This window comes from Thunnus maccoyii, chromosome 17 (assembly GCF_910596095.1).
Source record: "Thunnus maccoyii chromosome 17, fThuMac1.1, whole genome shotgun sequence".
NCBI lineage: Eukaryota > Metazoa > Chordata > Actinopteri > Scombriformes > Scombridae > Thunnus > Thunnus maccoyii.
The window spans coordinates 21,748,482-21,774,264 of record NC_056549.1 but is presented as its reverse complement, the minus strand read 5'-3'; the positions used below and the strand labels follow the sequence as shown (position 1 = coordinate 21,774,264).

Sequence of the window (25,783 nt, the reverse complement as noted above, 5' to 3'; positions counted from 1 at the left end):
ATCCTAGGAAAAAAAAGGCTTACCATTAAGTGACAGAAAAAGCTAAGGAAACTTAGCTGGCGTTATATTTTGTATTAATGTAGAAAATACGAGTGTTTGGAACATGCCGAGCTTAGGAATGAACAGAAGAAAGCTGATGGCGTGGTTGGACAGGTTTTTATGTACCTTTATTTGATATATTGATATATTTCATTTTAAAACCGTTGAAACCCGAAACAACGACAAAGATAAGCTAATGGGTTTTAAGCTAGCGTTAACTAACTGTCATATTTTGTATTATTGAAATTACGAGTGTTTGGAACATGCCGAGCTTAAGGACGGACATAATAGTGTAAATGATGCTGAAGTGGTCTGAAAAGTTTATATGGACGTCTTGATAAGTTTTTTTCACCGTGGAACCGGTTAACGTTAACCACGGAATCCATAACGTTTACTGTGAACGAAGTTAACTGACGTTAAGTTATCTGACGCTAGTTATACCTGCACCTTCCGCTCTGCAAAAGGATCAAGCTACAAACTCCTCAGAGCCACCTTTCAACCCTGCAAGAGGTGAGTATTTAATATCTACACCATAGGTTTTTAGAATAGATCATTTTAATTAGAAGGAGGCAATAGAAGCACAGATGAAAAGTAACATGAAAAAAAAAAAAAGATTAATTAATAAATTATAATTTCCCAGATCCCAGATGACAAATTCAAATTGCTTTTTTTGTAGGACCAACAGTCCGAAAGATATTCAGTTTCCTGACAAAGAAAAGCAGAATTTCTTGGTATTTTAGAAGTTGATACCAACGCACGTTTCGTATTTTTGCTTTAAACATTACTGAAATTATTATTGTTAATTTTCCATAGATGCACTTATCGACTTAATTGAGTAATTGTTTCAACTAAAAAAAACGCTTATGTTCAAACAGTGAAGTTGTACTGTTGTATTCACAGTATTTACCAGAAAGAGATTGTGCTACACTTTTCTTTTATTTACTTTTCTTTTTTCTCCTCCTTTTTTTTTTTTTAAACAAAAATAGCTGGACCCCTGTTGCTACACCCATGGATGTATGACTGCAACTGAAATGTAGTTTGCAATAGATAAGTGCTAGTATGGATGAAAGGAAAAGAGATGGAGACAGACTGGTACCTGGGGGTGGCTGAGCGCGGTCCACGCTGCAGGAAGTAGGGAGACGAAACTGAATCCCTGCAAGGAGCAAGCGACACCAGTTATAGAGGGCAGATGCAGGTATGGAACAGAATAATGCACACATACTGTGAATCATATTTACATACCTACCAAAACTGACTCCAAGACGTCTAAAGCTCATTAGAAATATTTACAGGTATATTTTCTCTTTGCTAATACAGTTGTTAAGTCAATCAATCCTAACAGGCAGGGAAAGAGAGAAACACAGATATGCTGGATATGCAGTGTTAAAAATGGGTCACAGAAATGTATTTTCTGTAATGTTGAATGTGCAGAGTTGGTAATCTAACTCTGAGGAACTGCACTTGGCCAGTAACAGTGTAATATGAATGATTTACATTTGAAGTCCTATTGCAACTAACTTCATTTGTGCCTCAGGTGTCTTTTCAAAAGGTAAATAAAAAAGTCAGGGGAAAAGGCTGATTTCAGGGTAACACTCATTATCCAGCATTAGTTGTGTGTCTGTCTCAAGATGCATTTTATGATACTGACACAACTTGCAACTTGATGGGCAATGCTCACAGTCAACTATTCCCTCAGTAGTTTCCTTAACCTTGTTTGATTGTCTGATGAACAAGGTTTTTATGGCCTGGAACATTTGAATCTCTATTTGTCCAGACTTTATTTTCTTTTACTTTTATTACTCCCTGCCTATACCACTAACAGTATCACACTGAAAACAAGGGAGTGGCAAAAAATGACCCAAAATGGACCAAACAAAATGGAAAATCAGCAAATTAATGTTTGCCAAAGTTGCTGGGAATTTTGCCCATCCACATTCACTGAATATTTTGCCCGTGTATCATGATCTAAAGATCAGTCCATACTTATCAGGCTGGGCTCAATCTGCAAGTCAGTAATGCACTAGTAAAGACAACATGAGATAACATGCATCATCTGAATCTGAGAACAGACGGCTACACCTTATTATAATGTATACATGTATAAGACAAACAGCAGAAATCATCAAAACACAAGTATGAAAATCAAGTAAAATTTAGAAATTTTGGATTTAATGAAATTGATCTATTTAATTCCAATTAATCATCAATAATTAAAATTCAAAATGGCAGGATAATTTACTTTTCCCATCAGTGAAAATTATAAAGAGAAAAATTTAATATAGAAATATTTAATTTGGTTTTTCAGCAGCACAATAGTATCTCCTGACAGAACATTACAATATTTTGAGCATAAGGCCAACAAAAAATGTCATGCACAGACAAAAACTGAGAGGAAGAGACAGTCATTATAATAAACTACTGAATTAGCCACTCCACATGTGGAAGAAAATACCACAAACATGAGCTTCAGTTGGAACACTTAAGTCTCTGTCTGTCTCTCTCTCTTTCTTTTTTTTTTGTTTTTTTTAGTTCTAACAGAAATTAGATTTAGACAGAAGGATAACACAGAAAATTAGACGAAATGGACTGAGAGACCCAGACAAAGAACATGTTTTTAAACTGAAAAACAAGACAGTCTATTCCTTTTTCTACAACAATATAGTATCTTGAAAATAGTCACATGCTGTACTGCAGCACGTGGAGCTTCTTGAAGTTTCAGTTTTCACATTCTCGTTTTTCAAATCTATACTGAATGGTTATGACAACCACACTAAAAGCCCGTTTACTGCCTTTAAATCTCTTTATATTTGGCTGCATGAGCTTAAGTCACACTTTATATGAAGTGCAAGTACAGTACTGGACTTGGAATATACAGTAATTATAATCACACATTATTAAAGGAACATTTAATTATAATCACTTGTCATGTTCACACTTTGCTCTACAGGTATGTAGTTGAATTGTAGGTACTATAAAACTATATTACTTACTTGGACTTTATGTAAAGTGTGACTTAATATCATCATATCATCATAGTTTCAGTGCAGAGAATATTTAACAGACCTTCACTCGTGTTTTTTCAACAAGACCTCTCAAACCTTTTGCTCCTTTGTGATCAAGACTTAAATTTCAGAAAAATCGTTGCAAAAGTTCTGACATTCTCTCCTCTCCATCCGACTCCCTCCATTTGTGCCAGGCCGTCCTTGCCATAGTTGTGGACTGAGACTGGCAAAGAGGCTGCTCTTACTCAGGTCAGGGTGGATTGTGGCTTAATGATGTGCAATGACTGACGAGCTACGTACATGAGCATGGGGGCTGAAGATGTAACAACGTGAATGTGAAGTCTCTCAGTAAACTCCAGAATATATTAATTTTAAGAACAATGTTACTATCTAGCCTCACTCCATCTTCGCAAGGGTACTGGGAAAATTATCTATTACTTTCATCTGACTAATTATATTGCAAGATCATTAGTAGTCTAAAGCCTAAAAAACACAGTCGACAACTTCATACCATTACAATACAATCAGTATCTCTCTCCTTAACAACTTGGTATACTGGCTTTCAGAGCAGTGAGTGTATATATATGGAAAAACAAGTTCTTCTATTTTATAAAATTGCATAAATGTAACATTTTCACAAAGCCCATGTAGTTTGTATATAGCCAGACAAATCAGAACATCCTTAATGTAAAAATGACACACATCTACATAGACGATTACTGTAGATCTTGCATTGCATCAGTAAAAATGTCTATTCAGTGAAGGACTCCGGGATTAAGTAATAACCAGTTATCTTACTTGTGTACTGAAATAGTCTGAAATTACTCTTGAACATTTTTGTTCAAAATAAATCCCTCCTATAAATCTGCACAGGCTTAATAAATTACTTTGTTTAGCAAGAAGAACATTGCTCTTTCCAATAAAGAGAATAAGGGGAATTGATTCTTTTTCTTACCAGTGTTACTATACAAGGCTCAACTATTGTGAAGATTTTTCCTCACGCCAAGGATTGAGCTTGAGCATGGCACTGGTGGTTTGTAAAGATGGATGAGTGGATGGATTGATGGATGGATGGATGAATGAATGAATGAATGGGTGATTTGACAGTGGACAACTAGCAGGACTTTAGGGTGTGTATAGGTCAATAATCCCAGCTGAATCTGCTGGATTTACAAAATTTAAAAAGTTGGTAGTTGTAGTTGTAGCCCTTTTTTGAGAGCTGTACAATAAAACAAACATGTTGTTCATAGCCACATACATATATACATACAGTGGTGATGCCCCCATGGATGCAAGGTGAATTAACCTTTTATGTATGATATATCACAACAAACCAATACAAATCAATGACCTCAAAGTATCATTTCAACAAACTCTCTTTTCATTGCCTTTACTCCACTGATGAGGCAGTGTTTGGCATCCCAAACAAATGCGCCAAAAAGTGAATCTTTTCCAAAAACTCCTCAGATTAAAAAAAAGTCAAAGTAACTTAAAAAAAAAGGCCGGCAGCAGGCCCTAGAGGCTTGATGTTCATTGTACATTATGATATGAAAGTGTGAACAAAGCACATATTTTTTCATTTTTCTATTGTTAAACCCTGACCAGAAGAGAGTTTCAAAAGAGAAAAGTTTGTCTTGAATGTGGCACTAGAGTGAAAGCCAAAGTGTCATTTAAATTAAGCAAGCGTTCGCTCTCTTGGAAGAATTTAATCTGCTGAAATTTTAGTGTAAGCTGCCTGTTAAATTAAAATATTTATTATTTATAAAAAAATGATTCATTAAAATATGATATTGGATGGTGGCACTACAATAAAGCTTTCTCCATAGTGTAAAGAGTTCATTCTCTTTGGGACTTTGGCTTTGCAGTGGGACTACAGGAAAAGATGTGGGTTCACCAAAAACATTTGTCCTTTGGGGACCTGAGTCTCAACACAATTTTTAATATCTTTAATATGTGCTTCTGAACCAGAGTGTTGGGACAGACCAAACAAGTGACAGACCGTTGGACATGACCATCCAAGACCTCTGCTGCTAGTAGGGCCATTACAGTAACTTTGTTAGTGTCCAGCAGTGGCTTTGCCAAACTTTTCCACCAAATAAAAATATTTCATTATTATTATTATTATTTCATAATTTTTGGAATAAGATTTTATCCTACATAGTATAGTTTTTTTTTTGTTTAGAGAATTACATGCTCAAGACCATCTGTGTAAGATTATTAATAATCAACCGCCATATACGATATAATACCCAGTAAATACTGTACTATGTAGGATTTTGTGTAGATTACAACCATGTGATTGTGTTTACTATTCAATCAATCGGCCACCACCTACAAAATTAACCCAAGACTCTATTTCACAGCACAGAGACTGCATGAATACAAACCTGAGTTATCAAATATGTGTTTTAGATGTGGTATAGTGGAGGGCTCATTTTTGGATTGCACCTGGTCATATACAAACTTAGTATCTTGTAGTACATCTTCTGACAAAACTTACAGGATTTGTCTTCCCATTGGATCCGCAAATTTGCTTACTGGGGAATCTTACAACCATTAGTGCTCATTCAAGAAACTTTCAAAAAAGTTTTTAGAAATAGCTTTATGCATTGCCAGGAGGTGTATAGCAATGACATGGAAGTCTGATTCACATCTCCTCATAGCTAAATGGGTTTTGGAAATTAATAGTTGCATTCTACTTGTAAAGATCACATATTCTCTCAGAAATTAACACAATACCTTTCTAAAGATTTGGCAACCCTATGTGACTTATATGGACACCTTGCCAACGCCTGTATCAGATTTGATATAAAAATGTTATCAGAACTGATACATCATTAGTCATCTGAATAAGCTAGGATTGCTACATTGTCTCTTGTTATTTTATGTTGTATTTATTTATATGTTCATTTATTTTTCTCTTTTTCAATTTTAATTGACTAATACTGACTCCTTTTGAATACGATCCTCTTTCAGTTTGTATGTAGGTGAGACAGGGAGGGGATTTGGAGCCATATTTGTGTGAATTTATGTGTGTATTTTGTATTACTTGTTAAATCTAAAATTTGAAAGTAATATACTCCAAAATTAACCCACTTCAATGTTTGACTATTACTAGTATTTATCCTTCGTTTAAAAATGATGTTGTTGTTGAAGAGCATGCTTAATTAAAAATGCCATCAGTGTCAAAATCACAACTACTGAAAGCAACTGACTTTGCTACAAATCTGCAAAGGTGTTTAACAACTGTGGCTTGTTCACATTGATGATATTATCTAAAAGCAGCATTGATTTGTGGTGGTTTGTAGAACAAAGCTGTTATGTTGGTCATAACCTGCCTTGCTGCATGCCAGGATATTTAAAAAGACACAGTATTGTGTGCTGAATTTATTCCACTCTGTACGCTTAAAGAAAATGTGTAAAATGGCTAAAGCAAGAGGGTGAATCACTACTAATACCAATGAATTTCAACTGAACATTAATATTAAAACATAACATAAAACAAACAACATAAACAGTTTTATGGAATTTGTAAACGGTATCATGCACATCTCTGTTAAGGTATGTTCCAGTTTCACAGAAGATATTTTAAATGGAACAATTATTCTTATGTCTCACTAAGATCAAATTCAATAGATACTGTACATATAAATGGCAGTGTGCTAACACAAGGCCAACATGTGGGACAGTAGTCAACAGTTTTTGTTCTTTTGGTTTGTTGAACTCATCATCCAGGACTAGTACATAATCATGGAAATTCCACTGGATTCAGTGTGAAAACAGATGAAGACATTTAAATGTATTATACATACTTAGTGTGAGTATGACACCATCTTCAACTTATATGATATATCTTATTTTTATCAAGTGGAAAATGTTTATGAGTCGGACAAAATGAATGGAAAAAATGTATTAACAACATATAAAAAAAGATATAATAAAGCGTTTCCCTACCAGACCTACCGTACTCTCTACGCCCCCCTGCTAAGCTACGGACGCCTAAAATGGGGGGGGGGAAGGAAAAAGAAAAAAAAACAAACAAAAATATGATAGCTTAGTATAAAAGCAATGCACAAAGAGGGTCAAAGTAAAGACACTGTGGCTGGCCCATGCTGTGTATTTTTGGTGTGTTAAAGTGTGTGGACAACTCACTATGGACACAAAAAATACAATTTATCAGTTTCATCTTTGGATGCCATTGTAAAGCTATGACCCCCATTTTGCGACTTGAATTATCATAAACATAAACATCATGAACATTTTAATCCAATGTTTTATATCAATTTATGAAAAATACATAAGGCCAATAAAAGTTGTAAATGAAAATTCACAAGTAACACCACAATAAGCAAAAAAAAAAGAAAACAAAAGTATCACATACTTGTTTCATTCTTTTAACAAAATAAGCATAAGCTAACAAATACAGGCTCAACTATGTTATTCAAAAGGATGCTTTTTAAGTTTGACAAAATCTGATTCACTTAACAATGCAGTCTGAGATCCCTGAAAATTGCAACATGGTTGATGCAAAACAGAGAAGCATGTTTTCTCCAAGAAACCTTGAATAAATGCAGGAAGAGCACACAGGGATAAAAAAGGATTTATATTCAAGCAGTATTACAGGTTCAGGTGAGATCAGATTCCATCCAAAAACCTTTGTCCAAATAACTGGACGTCACAGAGTTGGCACAGTTATTTCTTCAGATCTCTGGATGACAACAAAATGCAAACAAAAACCCATGGGGTAAATGACTACATAACATATATTAGATAGACAATTCAGATTTTCTTACAAATAATTATATATTTCATTACACAAAATATGGATGCATGGTTACAAAATAATTGTAAATACCCTTTGTCTATTTCTCCTCCAGTCTTTGTTAAATATATATATCTTTTGTGTATTTTTTAAAATAAGATTAAGATCAATATCTGTATTTTTGCTACATTTCAACTTATTTTAAGGGAAGGGTAATTTCTTTGGGCTAAATGATGACATTGTTAATGAAACACTGGATTCAATTTATTTATAGTGATGGGTGAGTTCCCTGGCATCAATCATTCACCAAGATTTGGAGTTCAATTGGATATGCATTAGAAGAATGTTAAGCATTTGTACAGCATTTCCAATTATAATATCACAGGCTTTGTTTTCAAATGTTGCCATAGTCAGTAAATAAATTTATCAGTGTGTGATGCACTTATGATTGTTAATTTCTCTTGCATATGTCACAAAGCACATTGATGCTACGAAGCAGGAATCTTAGGAATCTCACCAACAAACTGTTTTTAGTCTACTACTGAAATAGTAGACTAAAATTGGGTAATGTGTAGGAAACAACTAAGGCAACACTAAAACAACCTTTGACGTTGCCCGTGGCTCATGCAAAAATAACTAAATAAATAAAAGTGCCACCAATATTTTCTGAAAACACCATTCCATTTCCAGCATTGATGACTTGCACGAAGGCATAACATTAACACCTACTTTCTATAACTGCAAATATTTAGATGACATAAAAATAACAAAGAACAAAGCTCTTGCATAGAATGAATGAATGTAGATTGGAGACATCATGATTGGCCAGTCTTCAGCACCTTTAAATTAGTTTGCATTCCCCAAACAATGGGAAAATATGTAAGTAAGGAATGCCACTGCAATCCTCTCTTATGTAGTCATTCAAAAAGCAAAAAATATGAATACAAGCCTTTCCAAAGTTTTTTTTCATATATACTGTATATGTATTTATATATTAAAACGATTATAGGCTAAATGTTGTCACAGTCATATGCCTTCACTGAAATCATTTATGATTTATGCTAACCCAGCTTTAGGCTGATCTGTAATAAAAAACTCAACATTTTTGTTTGGATTTATAACAAGAAGAAATAGGTTAGGATCTTTTTGAAATGTATATTCTGTATTGCAAATGTTGAGAATGACAGCAATGAATTTAAACTTATTCCTGACCTAACTACTCTTTGTACCAAACCCTCAAGTTCAGAGTTATGGAGTTGCTGCCAAAAATTACCAGCAAAACATGCCTTGATGTAGTGTTCCTCTGTAACACATATATTGGATTTTCAAGGCAAATTAATCCTTAGACTAGTAAGCATTTAAGCTCAGGTTTAATGAGTTACTGTAACAGGTGTGTAGGGTGTAGCTACTGCAATGACTCAAAGGGAAATGTCTGCCTTTTTTCTTTTGTGGCTACAACTTTAATTTTGATATTACCTCTGGTACAACCATGCCACTTTTTCTGCAAGTATTGTCATTTGGTCGTGCAAAGGGGGAAGAAGATCCACTCTCTTTATAAAGTGAGAGATGTTGCCTCTCCTTTATTAAGTCCTTTTGAAAGGTTCACATTTCAGTCAGGGGTCTGATACATACAAGCTTCCCATGGTCCTGTGCTGCAGTGATCATCCAGAGATAAGTGTTGTCAAACTTGGAGATGTTTGTTGTTGGCCTCAGTTCCATGGGCCTCAATATTACCTTTGGTACACCGTGTTGGTACAATGGGACAATGGAACGGATGAGTGGTTTAGGGGAATGGCAGTGTCTAGTAAGCAACTATTATTTTTACAACAAAAGTAGTAACAGACAAAATGAGTAATTGGCCAAATATAGCGGATGATTGAGGGCTCCCACCCATTAAGGTTTGACAGGAGCCCAGCTAAGCCATCACTAGTGAGGCGGTGTTAGTACATTCACTGGTACCATACTGCACCTCTGGGGACATGTCAGAGAGGTAGAGGCCCTCAGTGGCTCTGATTGTCTACGTATAGGGACCAATGTTTTTCTGTTATCTTTCAGCAGTGATGAACCATCCCAGCAAGAAAAAATCCCCCATTACTAAAGATATGTGGCATTTAAATTAGGTGAATAGAGTGGAATTCCATAAAATATGGAAGTCCATATCTCATAACACAATTTACCAAAACAACAAATCCAGTTCAGAATTTGACCATTTCTTCTGAAAATAAAAACAAAGGGATAGTTGAGACCATTAAGCAAACATTTAAGAACATGTAGCCACCACTGCAAGAAAAACAAAAGGCAAAACACTGGCACTACCAACTTCCTTATGTGATGCACAGTCGGGTGATGAACATGATGAAAAAATGGAGACAGACCTAGAAGACTGGAAAAAAGTGCTGTGTTTGGTTTGGAACCACAGTTACTACTAAAACCCCTCTCAGCGCTGTCAGAACACAGTATGTTTATAACTGCAAACAGTACAAGTATTGAATATAAGTTTCTCTATATACAAAATGGTACATTTATATACATATACATAGTTCGAACATGAATGCAGTTTGTGCTGGAATAAACTGAAGCCAATACATTCATACTAAATGATCATTGTAAACCATCTCTTGCTGTTTTCCTCTCCACATGCTGTTAGACTTTGAAGTCAGTTACAAATGATTCATCGTGAACATTTTTAGCCAGGGACTAAATCCGCAAAGCCATGAGACAGTGTCATCCATAAAGTATTCCAGAGGATTAGGCTTTTACAAAAATTTTTATAGGGGTTGTTACAGCTTGTTGTCATCAATCTCTGCTGTTTATTAAATCATTACAGTTAGTACTTAATGTTATGTGGCTCACCAGCTCCCCAGTGAAAAAAACGCCCATTTCATCTGGAACTGGCTACAAAATGGATGAAACAAAGGCCATGGCAAAGGAATGCTTTGATTAGAATAACTAAAAATTGAATGATATATTAATATATTCATAAATAATGTATTCATCTTTGATGCATTCATTAAAAAACTAGGGTTTATAAAGTTATTCACAGTATATTTTCAGTATACTCAGGTGCTTAAGAGAATGTTTCTACATGAAGAGAAACTGGAATGAACATGAGCTATTCAAATTCATGTGCAGAGACAGACCAACTTATGCTTCACCTTGCAAGGGCTGATTTTTAAATTTTATCATTAAATTACCCTTAGATTTCCAATTATTTTTACTTGATTTGACCTTTTCTCTGAAGGTTGGGTATTTAAGACAGCAGAGTAAAGATGATGCTGCACTTGTTGGCACTTGAGGATCTGAACATCAGCCACACTCTCTCTCACATTCTTATGTCACCTCATTCTGATGTAAAACAAAATTGTTATTTTTTATTCCATGGCTAAGCAAGACACTTGTTAAAAGATTGCTTGAACAACATTGTAACCTGTTCAAGAGATGACAGACTCTGTGTCTGCATAGAGTAAAGGGACATCTAACAACAGCACTGCCCTGCCTTTCTTGGTAATTGTAAGGTTTTCACCCTGGCCTCCTCATCTCATTTTACTGTATATGTAGAATGGGAATGATTAGAATGACATAGACAGATATGACATGGGCCCACTGGTGTACTTTCTGCTCCACAGTTCTAGACTGGCGCTTCTGTGACCACCTGTGTGGCCACCTGTGTCCTGCTGCTTATGGATCTTTTTAGTTTTGTTTATCTCCCATGGGAAGTCTTCTATTGGAAGTGGGCTAGCAGGGCTGCCTGAACCCTCTGGCGTGCTCTCTGGGGTGCCCTCTATAATCTCAATTCGGGGTGGGTCCATCAAATCCATGATGCTGAAGGGTGCCGGTTCTGGTTGGCACATCACTGACTTGTCCTCTGTATTCTGTCGAACGGACCAGCTTGAGCCTGCTTGAATTCCTATTGATACCCTGTCATCTGTTTGTGTGGTGCTGTCGCTGCAAGGCTCCCGGCACAAAGTCCACATGTTGTAGCACTGAGTAAAGTTGAAGAAGTTGCTGTTGAAAGTCTTCAATTCCCCACAGACATCTCTGCGCAGCTCTGCTAGCTCATAGCGCATTGCTGAGATTTCATCTTTCCACTGCATGTTGAATGCTGCAACCATGTTAGCAGACTCCTTAAAGGCCTGAATGGCCTGAGGGACCGGTGGCTCAGAGGCTATGGGTGAGGCAGTGGGGACCCTGTATGAAGGTGGGGATGCCGGTGGGACAGAGATGGCTGTTACGGTGGAGCTAGTACTGTGCTGGCTGCGAGCAGCCGCTGTCTCTCTCTCCAGCCTCTCCAGCTCCACATAGGCAGAGGAGCTGGCACCGTCATCATCCTCTATCATGTCGTCATTTAGTAAAGAGGTCCCATCCACAACATCATATCCCTCTGGAAGAAAGATTTGAATATGCAAACAGAAGGACATTCAAAGTGAAAGGAACAGCTGGAGTGTGATTTTATTTGGATTCTGAACTAGAAAATACACATATCTACGGAAAACATACAGTATGTGAGTAGAAAGTCATTCCAGAAATATACAAGATCAGACCCAATTATTCCCTACGGGGTATTCAAGATTTAATGGTTGAATCAGGGACTGTTGTGCTGTTCAAATGTGAGTACGCCTGGACTTGAGTTGTACAAAACCAAGAGGTAACTGAGTAGTGTCATAAAATCACAAAATTACAAATATTAAGAAACCATCTGTCCATTTTCTGTCCATTTTTATCCATATCTACATATATTGTTGGTGGCATTCATAGTCACATATTTTTGGCAGTTTCTTATCATCAGTAAAGGTTTTGAAGTTGCAAACCTTTATATCTTCACTTGAAGTTTCTGTGGTGTTCAAGTATAGCTTTCTTTGAAAAATCCAATATAGCTTAGGGGGTCAGCTCAAAGTAATGGGGCTAATTCCTGTCAGAGCCAGTATATAATATGCAATATCTTTTTGAAATAGGTTCTTAAGTGCCTCAGCTTAACTTAAACAATTATGATAGCCATTAAACTCACATACTGTAGGCTTTTCACAATGTTTTTACACTGCCTTCTCAGTCATCTCAAGGAACATCAAGCTTCTTTCCATCTTTTCACTGCACAGCACAGTAAAGAGTGGAATTAAACATGAAATACATAAATCATTATCAAATCATGAATCAATTTTCTGAGAACCCTTTTCTCAAAACATCAAAATGTTTCTCATTGACTTAAATTTGTGCCATTTTTGTGCAAAAGAAAAGATGTAAAGGGAGTAGGAGATTCACAACCCACTGGGCCAAGAAGCAGATATGAACCCTATTGAACATATCAGGTCCAAGGTGGCTGATTAGACCATGCAGAGTAAGTAACCCGGTGAGGGGAGGGGTCTCTCCCCCCTTCAGGGCTGCACCAGAGAGAGGCTGCAATCCCACAGTCAAAGACAGCTGACAGACTCAATGCCAAGGGTTAGACTTAGCCACACGTGGCCTTTTACAAGAAGTCAAATTTTCATGGAAAGAAAAAATAAAGTTCACACATGTACAGCAGACAAATGCTGCTCTCACAGATGATTGGAGACAGTGGCAATGCGATAACATTCAGTACTATTTTATGGTTGCGATATGAAAACATTCCGCAGTTTGGGAAGTACATCTCTCATACATTTACACTTACAAGGTGGTCTAAGCACACTTAAAATAGAGACATGGTAAACAACTCACAAAAGCCAGCATAACGTTCATCACTGTAATCAATATTCAGCGTTATCACGGTTTTAAGAAGAAATCAAATCATCTGAGTTATTGTGAGTTGTTTGTAACCGTGTTTGCTGCTCAGGATAACATAACGAGATACTTCTACCAGCTATATAGATATAGATATATATATAAACTCTATGTATCTATTTTTTACTGAGAAGGCAGTGCAAAAACACACATATACATAGATATATGTATGCGTGTCAACATTAAAATACCTGCAACAATCATCACTGATGCCTCCAGTTGTTCTTTCCCCCTGGTTATCCTTCAAGAGATGGATGGTCAAATGGAGAGGGGTTTGCTGCTCATCTGCCCTATGGAGCATCAAGGGATCCCTTCCCCACTCAAGGGCCCACTAGCCTCACACGGGGTTTGGTTCATAAGCCGCTTACAATTCAGTTTTAAACTAGTTCTGTGTACTAACATAAAAACATGATTCTAAGAATCAGTGTTTTTCTTAGCCAGGATAATTTACTTTATTTAATTTTTAGGCCACTATTCCCTCAGAACAGTGCAAAGAATACACAAAAGGAGAAATAATTACAGTATGGCTTGAATGGAAGGTGCCAGTACTGTATATAACTAATCACCATCCAGGGAACCCTCCCTCTGAGTTGCCAAAACTTTGTCTGACATATTGTAATTGATGCATAATGCCAATCTTCATAATACAGCTTCACAACATATTGAACAGGCGACTGCTTGTTTTAGCCCATATAGAGCTGACAGATTTGGAGCAGAGAGCTAAATGAATAGAGTTCAGCAAATAAGACGGTGGGATTGGAGAACACTCCTTTATCCTCAGTGCTTCTGTCACATCGAAGAAATCGTAGATGGAAACCCAATTGAAGATGAGAGGATTCCAAAAACAAAAGTCCAGATTGAACAAGAAAACAAAGCCCACAAAATAAGTAAAAGTGCAAATGTCTCCAATATTAAATTGACAGAAAAGTGTAAAAAAAAACAAAAACAATAAAAATCCAGGTCATAATATTTAAAAATGCACATATTTAAAGAAAAATGTTTCAATAGGGTTCATAGCTTTACTCTTGCAGGCAAACACCAAATGCACTTAGTGAGGGAGTTACCGCAAAGGCTCTGCTTGCACAAAGAACCTGAAATGTTAATTTTAGAGATATATTGCTAATACTGTGTTGCTCAAAGCCTTGAAATCTTTGCATGTTGTATTAAAAAAGCAGCATGTAGTACAAATAACAATACAAGAGCCCATAATTTTTCTGAATATCTATCTCAAAAAATGTTATAAGAGTTTGGGTCCATTGTCATACAGTAATTGTAGCTAACAATGAAATATAACCATTAAGTTCACTCAACTGGAAACTTGCAGTTGAAGGAGAAATTGATTAAGAAACTTGAGGAAGTCCTGTAATAACATATACATAATATGAATTAGTTATTTGGACTGAAACTGCTGCATAAAAGCTTCATGCAACACAATACAACAATACTGCAAATATTCAAAGGTTATACTGTCAAAATCTATGAATATATCATCAGTAATACAGACAGTTCCTTTGTGCAACCAGCACATGTGTGTGTTCTACTCTCTAGAGCTTGTTGACTTACCTTAAATTGGTTACAAGATTGTGTTTTAAAATTTTATATGGTCAATTACAAGGTAAAAGCATATGCTAATGTATTGGTGCAACAGAGCAGGGGGAGGACAGGCGGAAGGCTTGTCAAGTGTATCCTCTCAGCACAAATATGTGGACAACCTACCGCTCCCCTACCCCTGGCCCGTTACTTTCTCCACCCCTCCCTAAGACTCACACGCTTCTCACAACACATATATAACACCACAGTTTCACATGCTCAGGGTAGGACCTGTTCCTCTTAGGCATGCCATGTAATGTGGCTGTGCTGTGTTATGATATTGTGTACCATGGGCATGTGTTGCCATCTGAGTGTTTAAAATGTGACCCTCCCACCCCTAATCTAGTCTACAGCGTGGCAACACCACAAGTGACCAACCAGAAGCTTGGCTAATGATGCATGAGTCGTGCATAGTAACACAAGCAAATCCATTTAAACAATCGGGAGTATGCAGAGGCAAAAACACACGCACACCATAGCTTCCAAAGAAAATAAGTGGAATCATTCAGCCCGGCATCTCTGAAGCTCAAGGGTTCCCCACTGTACATATGTAGGTATGTCAAGATTGTGCGTATGTATAGGATGTATGAGGATATGTAGTCTAAGCCCTCTCTCATTTAGGGGGGGATTGTTTTACCTGTTGTGGATCTGAGAGTTGAAGTGACAGTGGAGGATGTCATTGAAGGCAAGCAGTCGTCATCTTGGGAATAACCAGCCTGTATTGCACGGAGGTAACTGTGGCTTCGAGTGCGGAACGAACCAGGCAGGTCCAAGGCCTCCATGGCCTGGGATTCTACTTCACTAAAAACGGACTCGCAAACTGACTCAAACTGGCCATTGATCTCAGTCTCACTCACCTGAGAGACAAAAACAGGAATAGCAGTCCTTAATTTTTCCTCTTCCTTTCTCTTTCTCACTTTGATTCTTCCCCTTTGCACAGCAAATATGAAGGAGTGTTAGCATAAGGAAATGCCACTGTCAATTCCGACCTTAAACTGAATAAATGTCAAAATCAAATGAAAAATAGGGTAGATCACAACAAAAAACAATCAGAAACTTTTTGTTATACAGCATTCAATTTACCACAAACCCAAAAACCAGGATGTACTGTACTGTATACTGCAAGTTACTACATGGAAAAAAGGCAAAGCATACTACAGTCTCAAATTCTTTATCTTGTAGCTCTGGCAAGTGTCTTAGACATATATTCAAAATGATTCTGACACTAGATGAATTAATTTGTTGATGACAAGATCATGCAACAATATCAGGACACTGTAAAAAGGAGCTATTTACCCTATTCTTTTCTATCTTGCCGTATCCTGCCCTGTCTTATTCACAGATCCTAGTCAAATACCGTAAACTGTGTAGTTTTAATAATATTTGAATGATTTACACTTATGTATACTTAACTTAGACAAAATAAATATAGTTAATTGCCTTAAAACAACAGTCTGTATAGCAGAATAATATGACATGAACATAATCTTGCCTTTTTCTCATTACTTAAATGTTTAACATACAAAATGATATTACAGAGCTTGGCTTTATCATTATTTCACACTAGAACTTTTTCAATTATAATTCAATTATAATTATTAAACTGGGTGATGGCATCTGCAGGAATATGCTGATTGTACAACCCTTCTTTTGACAAAATCTCTCTTTCTCTTCTTACTGCTTCTCCATATAGAGGCTTTGTGGCTGTGTCACAAATCTTGCTGTAGCAACCACGTCTTGTGCCACCATGGAGGTCCAAAACAGACTTGCTCAATTGATCCAACTGTATAGATTAATAGCAGGGTATGAAAGGGAAGATACTTGAAAAGATTGGTGTGTGATGTGAGGTTAGACAATAAGGTTTTTTTGTCTCCAACTCCAGTTTCTACTTCTAAACATGAGTTGCAGTCTGAAAAATATCAGCTCAGTTAACCAAAACAAACTGCTGCTTTTGGTGTTGGTAGCTAGCTAATTTGCTGGCATGCAACAGGAGAGTGATGAATCGTGTATGAGTGGCCTATTCCAGTTATCCTTGGGCCAAATCAGGATAGACACTCTCTGATATGAAACTAATATCTCACTTTCTCAATTATGTACAATTTCACATTATTTCAAAGCAAGAAACTCTTCAAACAACAAACTGTACACAACATTAAACTATGTCTGTAACTGATTCAGAGGTAGGCTATTAATTATATCAGTTCCATGTCCAAAACAGCACAAATTAGTTTTCCCTATTGACCTCAGTTGAGACAGCCAAGGCTATACTACAAAAACACCATCAGCTGTGGACCTCCAATATGGACCCCTGCGGGTGTTTTATGACTCTGTAATGGCCTCTAAACAAATACAGCTACTTAATACAGAACAACATTATATTATAAGCTCTTCCACTTATATCCGTGTGTTGCCTCCGTGCGATGTATGTGTTTGCGACTCACCTGGCTGACGCAGCTAGCCTGACTGAGGGTGCTGACAGCGCGCATGTAGCTCTGGTTGCGAGAGCGGAAGGGCGGGGGATGAAAGGTGGTGGCAGGGTCCAGCGTGACACTAGGGTGGGGCCGCATATCTCTTGTGGTTTGCAAGTGGTAGCCCTGGCTGAACAAGGACAAGGGGTAGGGATAGACACGATTGCATAGTTCAAAAGCCACACATGGAACATTACTGGATGATACTTAATGAATCTATTGGATATCATCTGTGGGCATAGCCTGCTGTCTTCTATTTGGTATAATTCATGATTGAGTATTTCTCTCCAAAATGAGTATCAGCCACTTGGATGACTCATCTCTTCACAAAACAATCTTAACTGTTCAGTCAACATTGAACAATTTTAATTGGCTTGAGTGGTTAGCTTCTAGTCTCCTATGAGACAACAGTAACTCTTCCATCCACAAACTATAGAGAGCATGTGTATGGCTCGTCTATGGCTCTTATAAGTGAAACAATGAGAGCTAGAAGCTGCAATAATAAGAGATTATTACACTCTCCACCAGAGGCTAGAGGGCTGATTTGTTTGTGGACAAAAGCAGGAGTGATCAGAGCCCCACTGAGATGATAGTAACAAAAATAGCACTGAACACTGAGTGGCAGAAGGGATGACGGATGCATGACGTCTCCCCAGGTTCACAGAATTTGGCTTTGTGAAAGCTGCACTGCCTGAAAACAAACAGCCACAGAGAACAATACGCTGAGTAAAAACATGCTAAGCAATAATAAGCTTAGTAGGAATGTGAAGGTAAGACAATAGCGTCCTTGGGGTCACAAATACACAATGAAACACTAGATAGGTTGTGCTGGTTTATCAGCCGTCTGACACAGATGGCTTCCCACCTATTACCAGAGATGGATGTTTAGGAAATGATTAAGTAAAGTTAGTGGACCCCAAGGAGTCAATTTTCTTTTTAACAGTTGAGGAGCCATTGATCTACAGTCTAAGTTCTTATATTGTAAGACTACTTAAGGCATCTGAATAATTAATCCCATTTGTTTCACACACTTCTTTACCAGTGTAGACTTTTACAACACATTACTTGTTTATTAACAATTATTAATAATATCAGTAAATACTGTCTACCCCGTTTAAATTAATTAGGGTAGGTGAAATATTAGAAACACCTCTCAGGATAGCACAATACACTTTAACAGCACTACAAAATCCAGTCTCCAAACAACCATAAAGTTGGTGCAAGACCTCTCTAAAACAGATTCAACAACAACTTAACATTGTAACCTTCATGAAGGTGGGATTTATTGCAAGGCTGTTCTATTAAACTGCATTCGTTTTAGCAAGGTGTGCCTAATAAACTGGCAACCATGTGTATTTTCAGGGTTGTCTTTTTTAATGCAAACCAAAAATATAAGAAATCTACTCAACTGAGTTCCACACTTTGGTGTATCACTGATCAAACACATCTCTCCTACCAGAGGTTTCTGATCATATAGTCAGTAAATTTAGCACGTCCTTCCATGCATCAACTTTTCCCCCATCCAGTAAGTCGAGACACATTTAAGCCTCCTCTCTTGAGTCTGACATTGTATAAATGTGACAGTTTTGCTACAGACTTGTCAACAACACTGTGATAAGATGAGGCACATTGCCTGGGTAAGATGTTGGGCAAATATTGAACTAGCAGACGAAAAAGGTCACAAACACAAAACCCAATTGGTACTGTGGCACTCAGCAGAACACTGTTTTACCTGATCTCATGAAACAGTCAGTGGATCGAATACTTAGCCAACAGCACACAAGAGCAAGTTAATCTGATTATAAAACAAGCCAACAAGTAAATACAGTCCAGCTCTCAGTAACAACTTAATACAGTTGTCCATGCATGCATTAAATGATGTACGGGACAATAACAAAAACTGCTCCTCTCATTTTGTTGCCAAGCAACTTCACTTGGAATCAACAAATAATGTAAAACCACTTCAAATCTCTCAGGGACAGCTGAGCAAAAAGCAGCATCAGCAAACAACAGTTTTACTTGGACGGCATGTAGATAAAGCAGTGAGTCAGTGTTAGATGTTTCAGATTTATATTGGAACAAAAGGCAGAGGCTGTGAATTACTGTTTGAAGTAGGTTGTAAATAAAACAGTTATTGAAGGCAAGGTTTAGTATTCATACAAACAATTTGAAAGCTCTCCCCTGGAACCCTTACTTAAAACACTGGATATGTTTTTGCAAAAGAGCTTTTGTTTCAGAGACACTTACAGCAGCATGTAGTCAACAGTTACAGTGCAATTCAGTTGTGCATGAAACTCACATACTGTATATTTAGCTCAAATTCACATTCAAGTCTTTCCCTGAAAGTTATTATTTATACTGCAGCTAATATTGATGCAGCATTGGTGATGTCACTCACAAGTTTCAGGCTCTGTGTTTTGTAGCTTGAGCAGGCTAGCACCTGCGCCAGTGCCCTGGATGACGGCTCTGCCATCATAATTGTGTGTGTCTGTGTGAATGCATAAATGTTGGGCAGCCAGACCTACCTTTGGGAGTCAAAATGGGGTCTCTGCATGGCTGATTTGAGGACGAGAGCATCAGGCCGAATGGCCTTCTGTGGGGAGGTCTTAGGGCTGTTGTCAGAATCACCACTTTCATCATCCACCTCTCCCATAGCTTTGACATAGCTACTGCTCCGCATCCGCCGGCACGGGATCTCCTCATCCTTTTCGCCTGGATATCCACCCCATTCATCTTGGGGTACCTGTGGGAGATAACAAACCTGTTTTAAATAAAACATACACATTCAAATAACCACAGGGTCATAAGATATTACTTGAGTATCTGTGGTGACTTGTTAAACAATGGTGGAGTACAGATGTAACAGAGGGTTGGTTGTCCTTTATAAGAGACAAAATATCAGGTTTGTTCAGTGGGCTGTGCTAGTGAAATTATTTGCAAGTACAATGGGGCCTAATTAGCCAAATGAGTGTGAGAACTGTTTCAGACAGCATTCGGATAAGCTCTTGCTGCTTTCTCCCTAAACAGAAAATTAAGCTAATTCACATCCCCTGTTCCAAGCTCCACCTCTGAGTCTGGGCTCTCAAATAAAACAAGCTCAGTGCTTAACCTTACTCTACCCATGAGAATTAGGATACAGAAGGTTTCTCCAAGCTCAGTTCCTATCTGCAACTATGGTAACGCTCTTAAGAAAAAACATTTTTGACATGCTGACATATGGCTTGAACCAAAGCCATCGTGGAATATGATAATCAATGATGTCTATAGATTTACAATTTTTGAGCAGTGTTGGGGGTAAAGCTTTACATGGTAACATGTTACTGTAATCCTATTACTTTTCCCAGAAGGACAATAGTGTAACACAGGGCACTTAAGTCATTACATAAGCATTTACATTGCTTTATTGTTTAGAACATTTTACAAACTTTAAGCTAGTAGAACTGGTTGAAAATAAATACTTATAATACTTTGGATCAGCTTTTGAGACGTTTTATTTAAAACAATAGTTTTAGTTTCATTCAGGGACTACAACAAGAACTACTGTATATCAGCCTTACTCATTACTAATTTCCCTTGTATTTGGCAGGAATAATGAAACAAGCAGCCTGGAGAATAATTCTGAATATTTTTCTCATAATTTCTGTCGTTCCTGCATGGGGCCCCTGGAGGGCCACAAAGAAGCTGCCTCACTGTGCTCTCTCCATGGTTCTGAAACATTTAGAGTTAGTCTCTGTCTCTCTCCATGGTTCTGAAACATTAAGACGTAGTCTTTCTTTTGGTCAGTCATGTGCTGTGTCCAAAATCACTGTCTATTTGCCAGTTAGTGCACAACATTCACATTCTACCATTTTATTTAATTGTCCAAACTCCAAATGTCCAAAGGCATGTACACATATTTTCTGCCCATAATAATGGCAGTTGTTGCAGGCTGTTAGCTGCAGGACCTCAGTAAGGTGTTTATCATGTAGATAACACTTGCTGGAAAGCATGCACACCTCTATTTTCTGCAGGAATTTTAATTATTCCTAGTTTATTGTTAGCTTTGTAAATGTGAAAATCAGATAAGCAGTTGGATACTCCAACTAAATGGTAACAATGTCGGCTCTAAAAGAAGCATGGCTAGTGTAAGTGCCAATCAGTCAGCCAATAGACATATGTCAATGTACTTTAGTGATAACATCTTTTACAAATCAACAGCCTTTTTACAATACTTGAATCACACATATTTAATATAAATAGAAAGGTATATTGTACTTAATACAAAATACATGCTAAAAGATAAAACATGAAATGTTTTTAGATTTATGTGAGTCAATATGTCTTTAAAAATGTACAAAAATGTACGAAATACAAAATCTAATGGGAGGCAAAAGCATATAGAAATTTTGCAAGTGCAGTCATGGACTAAATATTTTGGATATTGGCCATTGGCTATAAACACTCTGTTGTTCCTTGTTAGTATTGAATTCTTGCAGTTGGGGGTGATTTGTTAGTTTCTTATGGCACAGTTAATAATTCTGAATTGTGTCTTTGGCTCTGAAGCTGATTGATGGTTTTATCTCAGACTTTAATTGAAACTGTTGTCAACCACATGCCTGTATGATTGTCTTGATCTGCTTTTCTGATATGCATTAGTTACAGGCATTTCAATTACACAATATATGTTCTAATCACACAATACAATATATTAATAAAACTAGAACACTATATGTTACAATACAACAATCCAAGATAAATCTTAATATCTGTGTAACTCAAGGGCATGTCTACAAAGGCAACTTTTTTTTTTTACAAAGCAGGAATTAAACATACAGTAAACAGTATTTATTCAGTGTGTATGTTTCACACACTTATATATCGACAGCTGAAATGTGTGATGAAGGTGATAAATGATGTGTGATAAAGATGCCAAAAGTCTCTGCTATTATAACACACATATAATAATATTAACACATACACCCTCATTCAAATACTTAACAGATATAAACTGACAAAAGGCTGAACTGCCTGAAAGCAGATCCGCTTAAAGTACAGATCTATGCGACAACTGTTGGACCCTTTGATTTTAAACACAACAATTGTTGACATGTTTTCAAATGTGACATTTTTTCATGTTGCCTGATTAAATTAGTCATTTCTAAGTTAAGGGTACAACTGATTTCTCACATTCATGAGATATAAATTAAGGCAGGATTATATATACAGTACCAGTTAAAAGTTTGGACACACCTTCTCATTCACTAGAGTGAGAAACTGTGTCCAAACTTTTGACTGGTACTGTATGTGGTTTCCTTTATTGTAAAATTTAATTTGCACCTGACATGTCAACATTCAAGCTGGGTTGCTCAAAAAGTTTGTCATTGAGAACCGTAAATGCAATGCATTCTAGTACATCACTAGCACACACACAGGAAAGAGCATATGGGAAAGACACAGTGAGTCGAACAGATCAGATATTAAAGACTACCAGGGAGAAGAGAAAAAGAAAAGTAAAAAGTAGATTTTAAGTTACAATATACAATATTGTCATGTAATATGACAATGATTCAAGCTAGCCCCAGTTCATTAAAGCTGTTCCATTTGCCATTCTAAACACCTTTTGTCAGCTGAGAGCAGTGGGCTTTACACTTCTGATAGCAGCAACAGTTTGTCTGGAATAAACACAAAAACTGGGTAACCACTGTTCATTAGCCTGACGCTGGCTGGAAGTGCGTGGGGGAGTGTAAGTGAAGGCTCTGTCCCATCTGTACTCTTTCAACTAGTGGGTGGTAATAACAAGGAGCACTGCATCCTGTGAGGGAATTTGTCATGAGATATAAATCAGTGGTGCTGTGGGTTATAAGCAGGACCAGAGCAGCAAGGCTTATGTATGTATATGTATGTTTTCCCTGTATTTACACCAGTTTCCACCAGACGTCCAAATACCTTGGCGACTGTCAAAGTTGAGCTCTGGATTAAAGATAACACCAAGATTTGTACAGGTGAATTCAATCCAACTGTGCATTCACTATAAATAATTTAGCAGTCTGACAAATTACTTATTTGAATATTTCAACTGAATATTTCCATACTACACTACAAAACCAATCACTTAAATATGTTGCATTGTATTTTTTAAGTCACACAACATTTATTACATTCTAAACATGTTTATGAAATGTCATATGTCAGCATTTTAACAACTATATAACTTTTAAAAGTTTGGATTGGAAGAAAATTAATCTGGGGCACTGGGTGAGATTCATCAGCACATTTCAAAAGAGCTCTAGCATTTGAGTTCTAAGAAACTCTAATACTATTTCACATCTGCAGGATCATTAAACCAGTTGGATGGGAAAGGTAAAACATCCTTTAAGAATAGCAGTCAAATTGCAAATCAAAACACAGGCATACTTAATTCAAGAATTTTCAGAAAAAGATTATTAAAATTTCCATCACACTCTTGGCGATGATGCAGTTGGTATATTTTCATTCTTGCACAGCTAAGGCTGCCAATAAAACCCCTGAGGCCATGGCTGTAACTTTTAAATGAGCACACTGACACAGTATCACTACTTATACAAAAAACACATGAGCTCTTACTGTAAATGAGCTTTGACTGTCAGCCAAAGGAGCAAAGCATTTGTTTTGACATACTGTACCTTAAATCCAGTTCTAAGGAGCTTGTGATCAAAAAGTGCAGAAATAATCAATATTAAAACAAATATTGAAATGATCACAGCCCTGACATTAGCATAAATAGCTGTTAGTATTTATATTCTAATAATTGTAAACAGTTACTGTTCTTCACATTGCAGCTTCAGGATTGACATACTCATTAAGTGATTGTGTGTTTATTACTGTACACAGTGTGGTGTACAGCTACAATTATCAACACATAACCAAGTGCTCATATACTGAAAAACAGTTGGACTTAATTAGATTTTGATGTGATCGAAGTCATGGTAGGGTACATCCAGTATAACGCTAAAGTGATTAATTACCTTTAATATCTTTGATCATCAAACTGAATACTCTGTTTACAGTTGAACTCACCTGATTTTATTGAGATTGATCAGTGATTAATATTGACAAGTCAAATTATTCATGTGCTCTAAATCAATGCCCCTCACAGACACACTGTGGTTTCCGTTTCCTCGAGATGGCGATTTATGACAATAATGTGTCACATGCTGCACCATATTGATCAGGCATCTAGTAGAAACAACACTGTGTCCATGTGTGGTGCAGATGTAGCAGTTGTCCCACTGAACAGGGCAGCCTTAGCTCTTGAAACAACAACCCCAGGCACAGGGCTGTCCCTAATGCTCTACTCACTTTACCCAATCATTCAGCTTGCCTGTTCTAACAGAAAGCAGAGTGACTGATACCCCATTTTTTCAGTTTCTCTACCATTGTTTTCGCTATCTGATCTGTCAGCCCTTTGTCCCTTCAGTCTTTCCTTTAACACCCAATATCCTCTCTGACTTGATGACCTGCCTCAGCAGGACAGACAGGTGAAGGAATAGACGCCATACGGCACTATGAAAATAACAACCATTTTTCCCCTCTATTGGAGGTGGTGGTGCTATTAATACCACCCACTGCTTTCCACTGTCATTAATCTAGTATATTTTACTCAGATGTTTTCCCCAAACGTTTCTGTAGTCAAGATGAAAAGGGATCTGAAGTATTTAGACCATATGCTGCTAGAAATCTCCTTTGAATCCAAAACAATTGAACTTCATTTGGGCAGGATGGCTTAATGCCACATCTAGGAGCGCTATATTTCAGTATGCAATAGCACAGTGGGAACATAAATGATGGCCATTCAGTTTACTAATGTGTTGATATAGACACCATTTTTGTGTTTCATCCTCTTAAAAAAGAGACTTTCCAACCCTGCCCAACTTGGGAAGGTAACATGAAAATTAGCCGGACTGCTTATGTCTTCCTTCAAAGACCTATCAGTAAAACCATCACGCACACTAATCTGCTATGCATACATTCTTCCTCTCCCACATGAGTGGAATAAAATGTAGCAATTGTCTGGAAACTAAATTAATCAGGCTTAAAGACAGCAATAAAGTAAAAAGAATCATTTTCCTCCTAATGCACAACCATTGATCGTCTGGGGCTGTGGTTAACAAGGTAGCCATCACTCATGGAAGCATTGCGCTAGCTCATTA

At 37.2% G+C, this 25,783-nt stretch overlaps 2 protein-coding genes across 4 annotated transcripts in view; one reads left to right on the top strand and one right to left on the bottom strand.

Annotated features, from left to right (window-relative positions):
• The first annotated feature begins 16 nt into the window (after positions 1–16).
• The window catches only part of LOC121882038 (cytospin-A-like), a 93,898-nt gene continuing 68,131 nt past the window's right edge, over positions 17–25,783 (top strand). Inside the window, exons 1-3 of one of the 3 annotated variants that reach the window (XM_042389971.1) lie at positions 17–153; positions 475–549; positions 1,026–1,234. The gene's annotated coding sequence lies outside the window, so the exon portion shown is untranslated. Of the gene's footprint in view, positions 162–474; positions 550–1,025; positions 1,235–25,783 lie in introns of all 3 variants that reach the window. The other 2 variants (XM_042389974.1, XM_042389970.1) reach the window with 2 other exon arrangements.
• The window catches only part of LOC121882800 (disks large-associated protein 2), a 70,503-nt gene continuing 56,092 nt past the window's right edge, over positions 11,373–25,783 (bottom strand). Inside the window, exons 4-7 of the mRNA XM_042391244.1 lie at positions 20,141–20,358; positions 17,589–17,745; positions 15,785–16,004; positions 11,373–12,184 (exon numbers count right to left, since the gene is read on the bottom strand). Coding sequence (XP_042247178.1) covers positions 11,373–12,184; positions 15,785–16,004; positions 17,589–17,745; positions 20,141–20,358 — 1,407 coding nt within the window. The remainder of the gene's footprint in view (positions 12,185–15,784; positions 16,005–17,588; positions 17,746–20,140; positions 20,359–25,783) is intronic.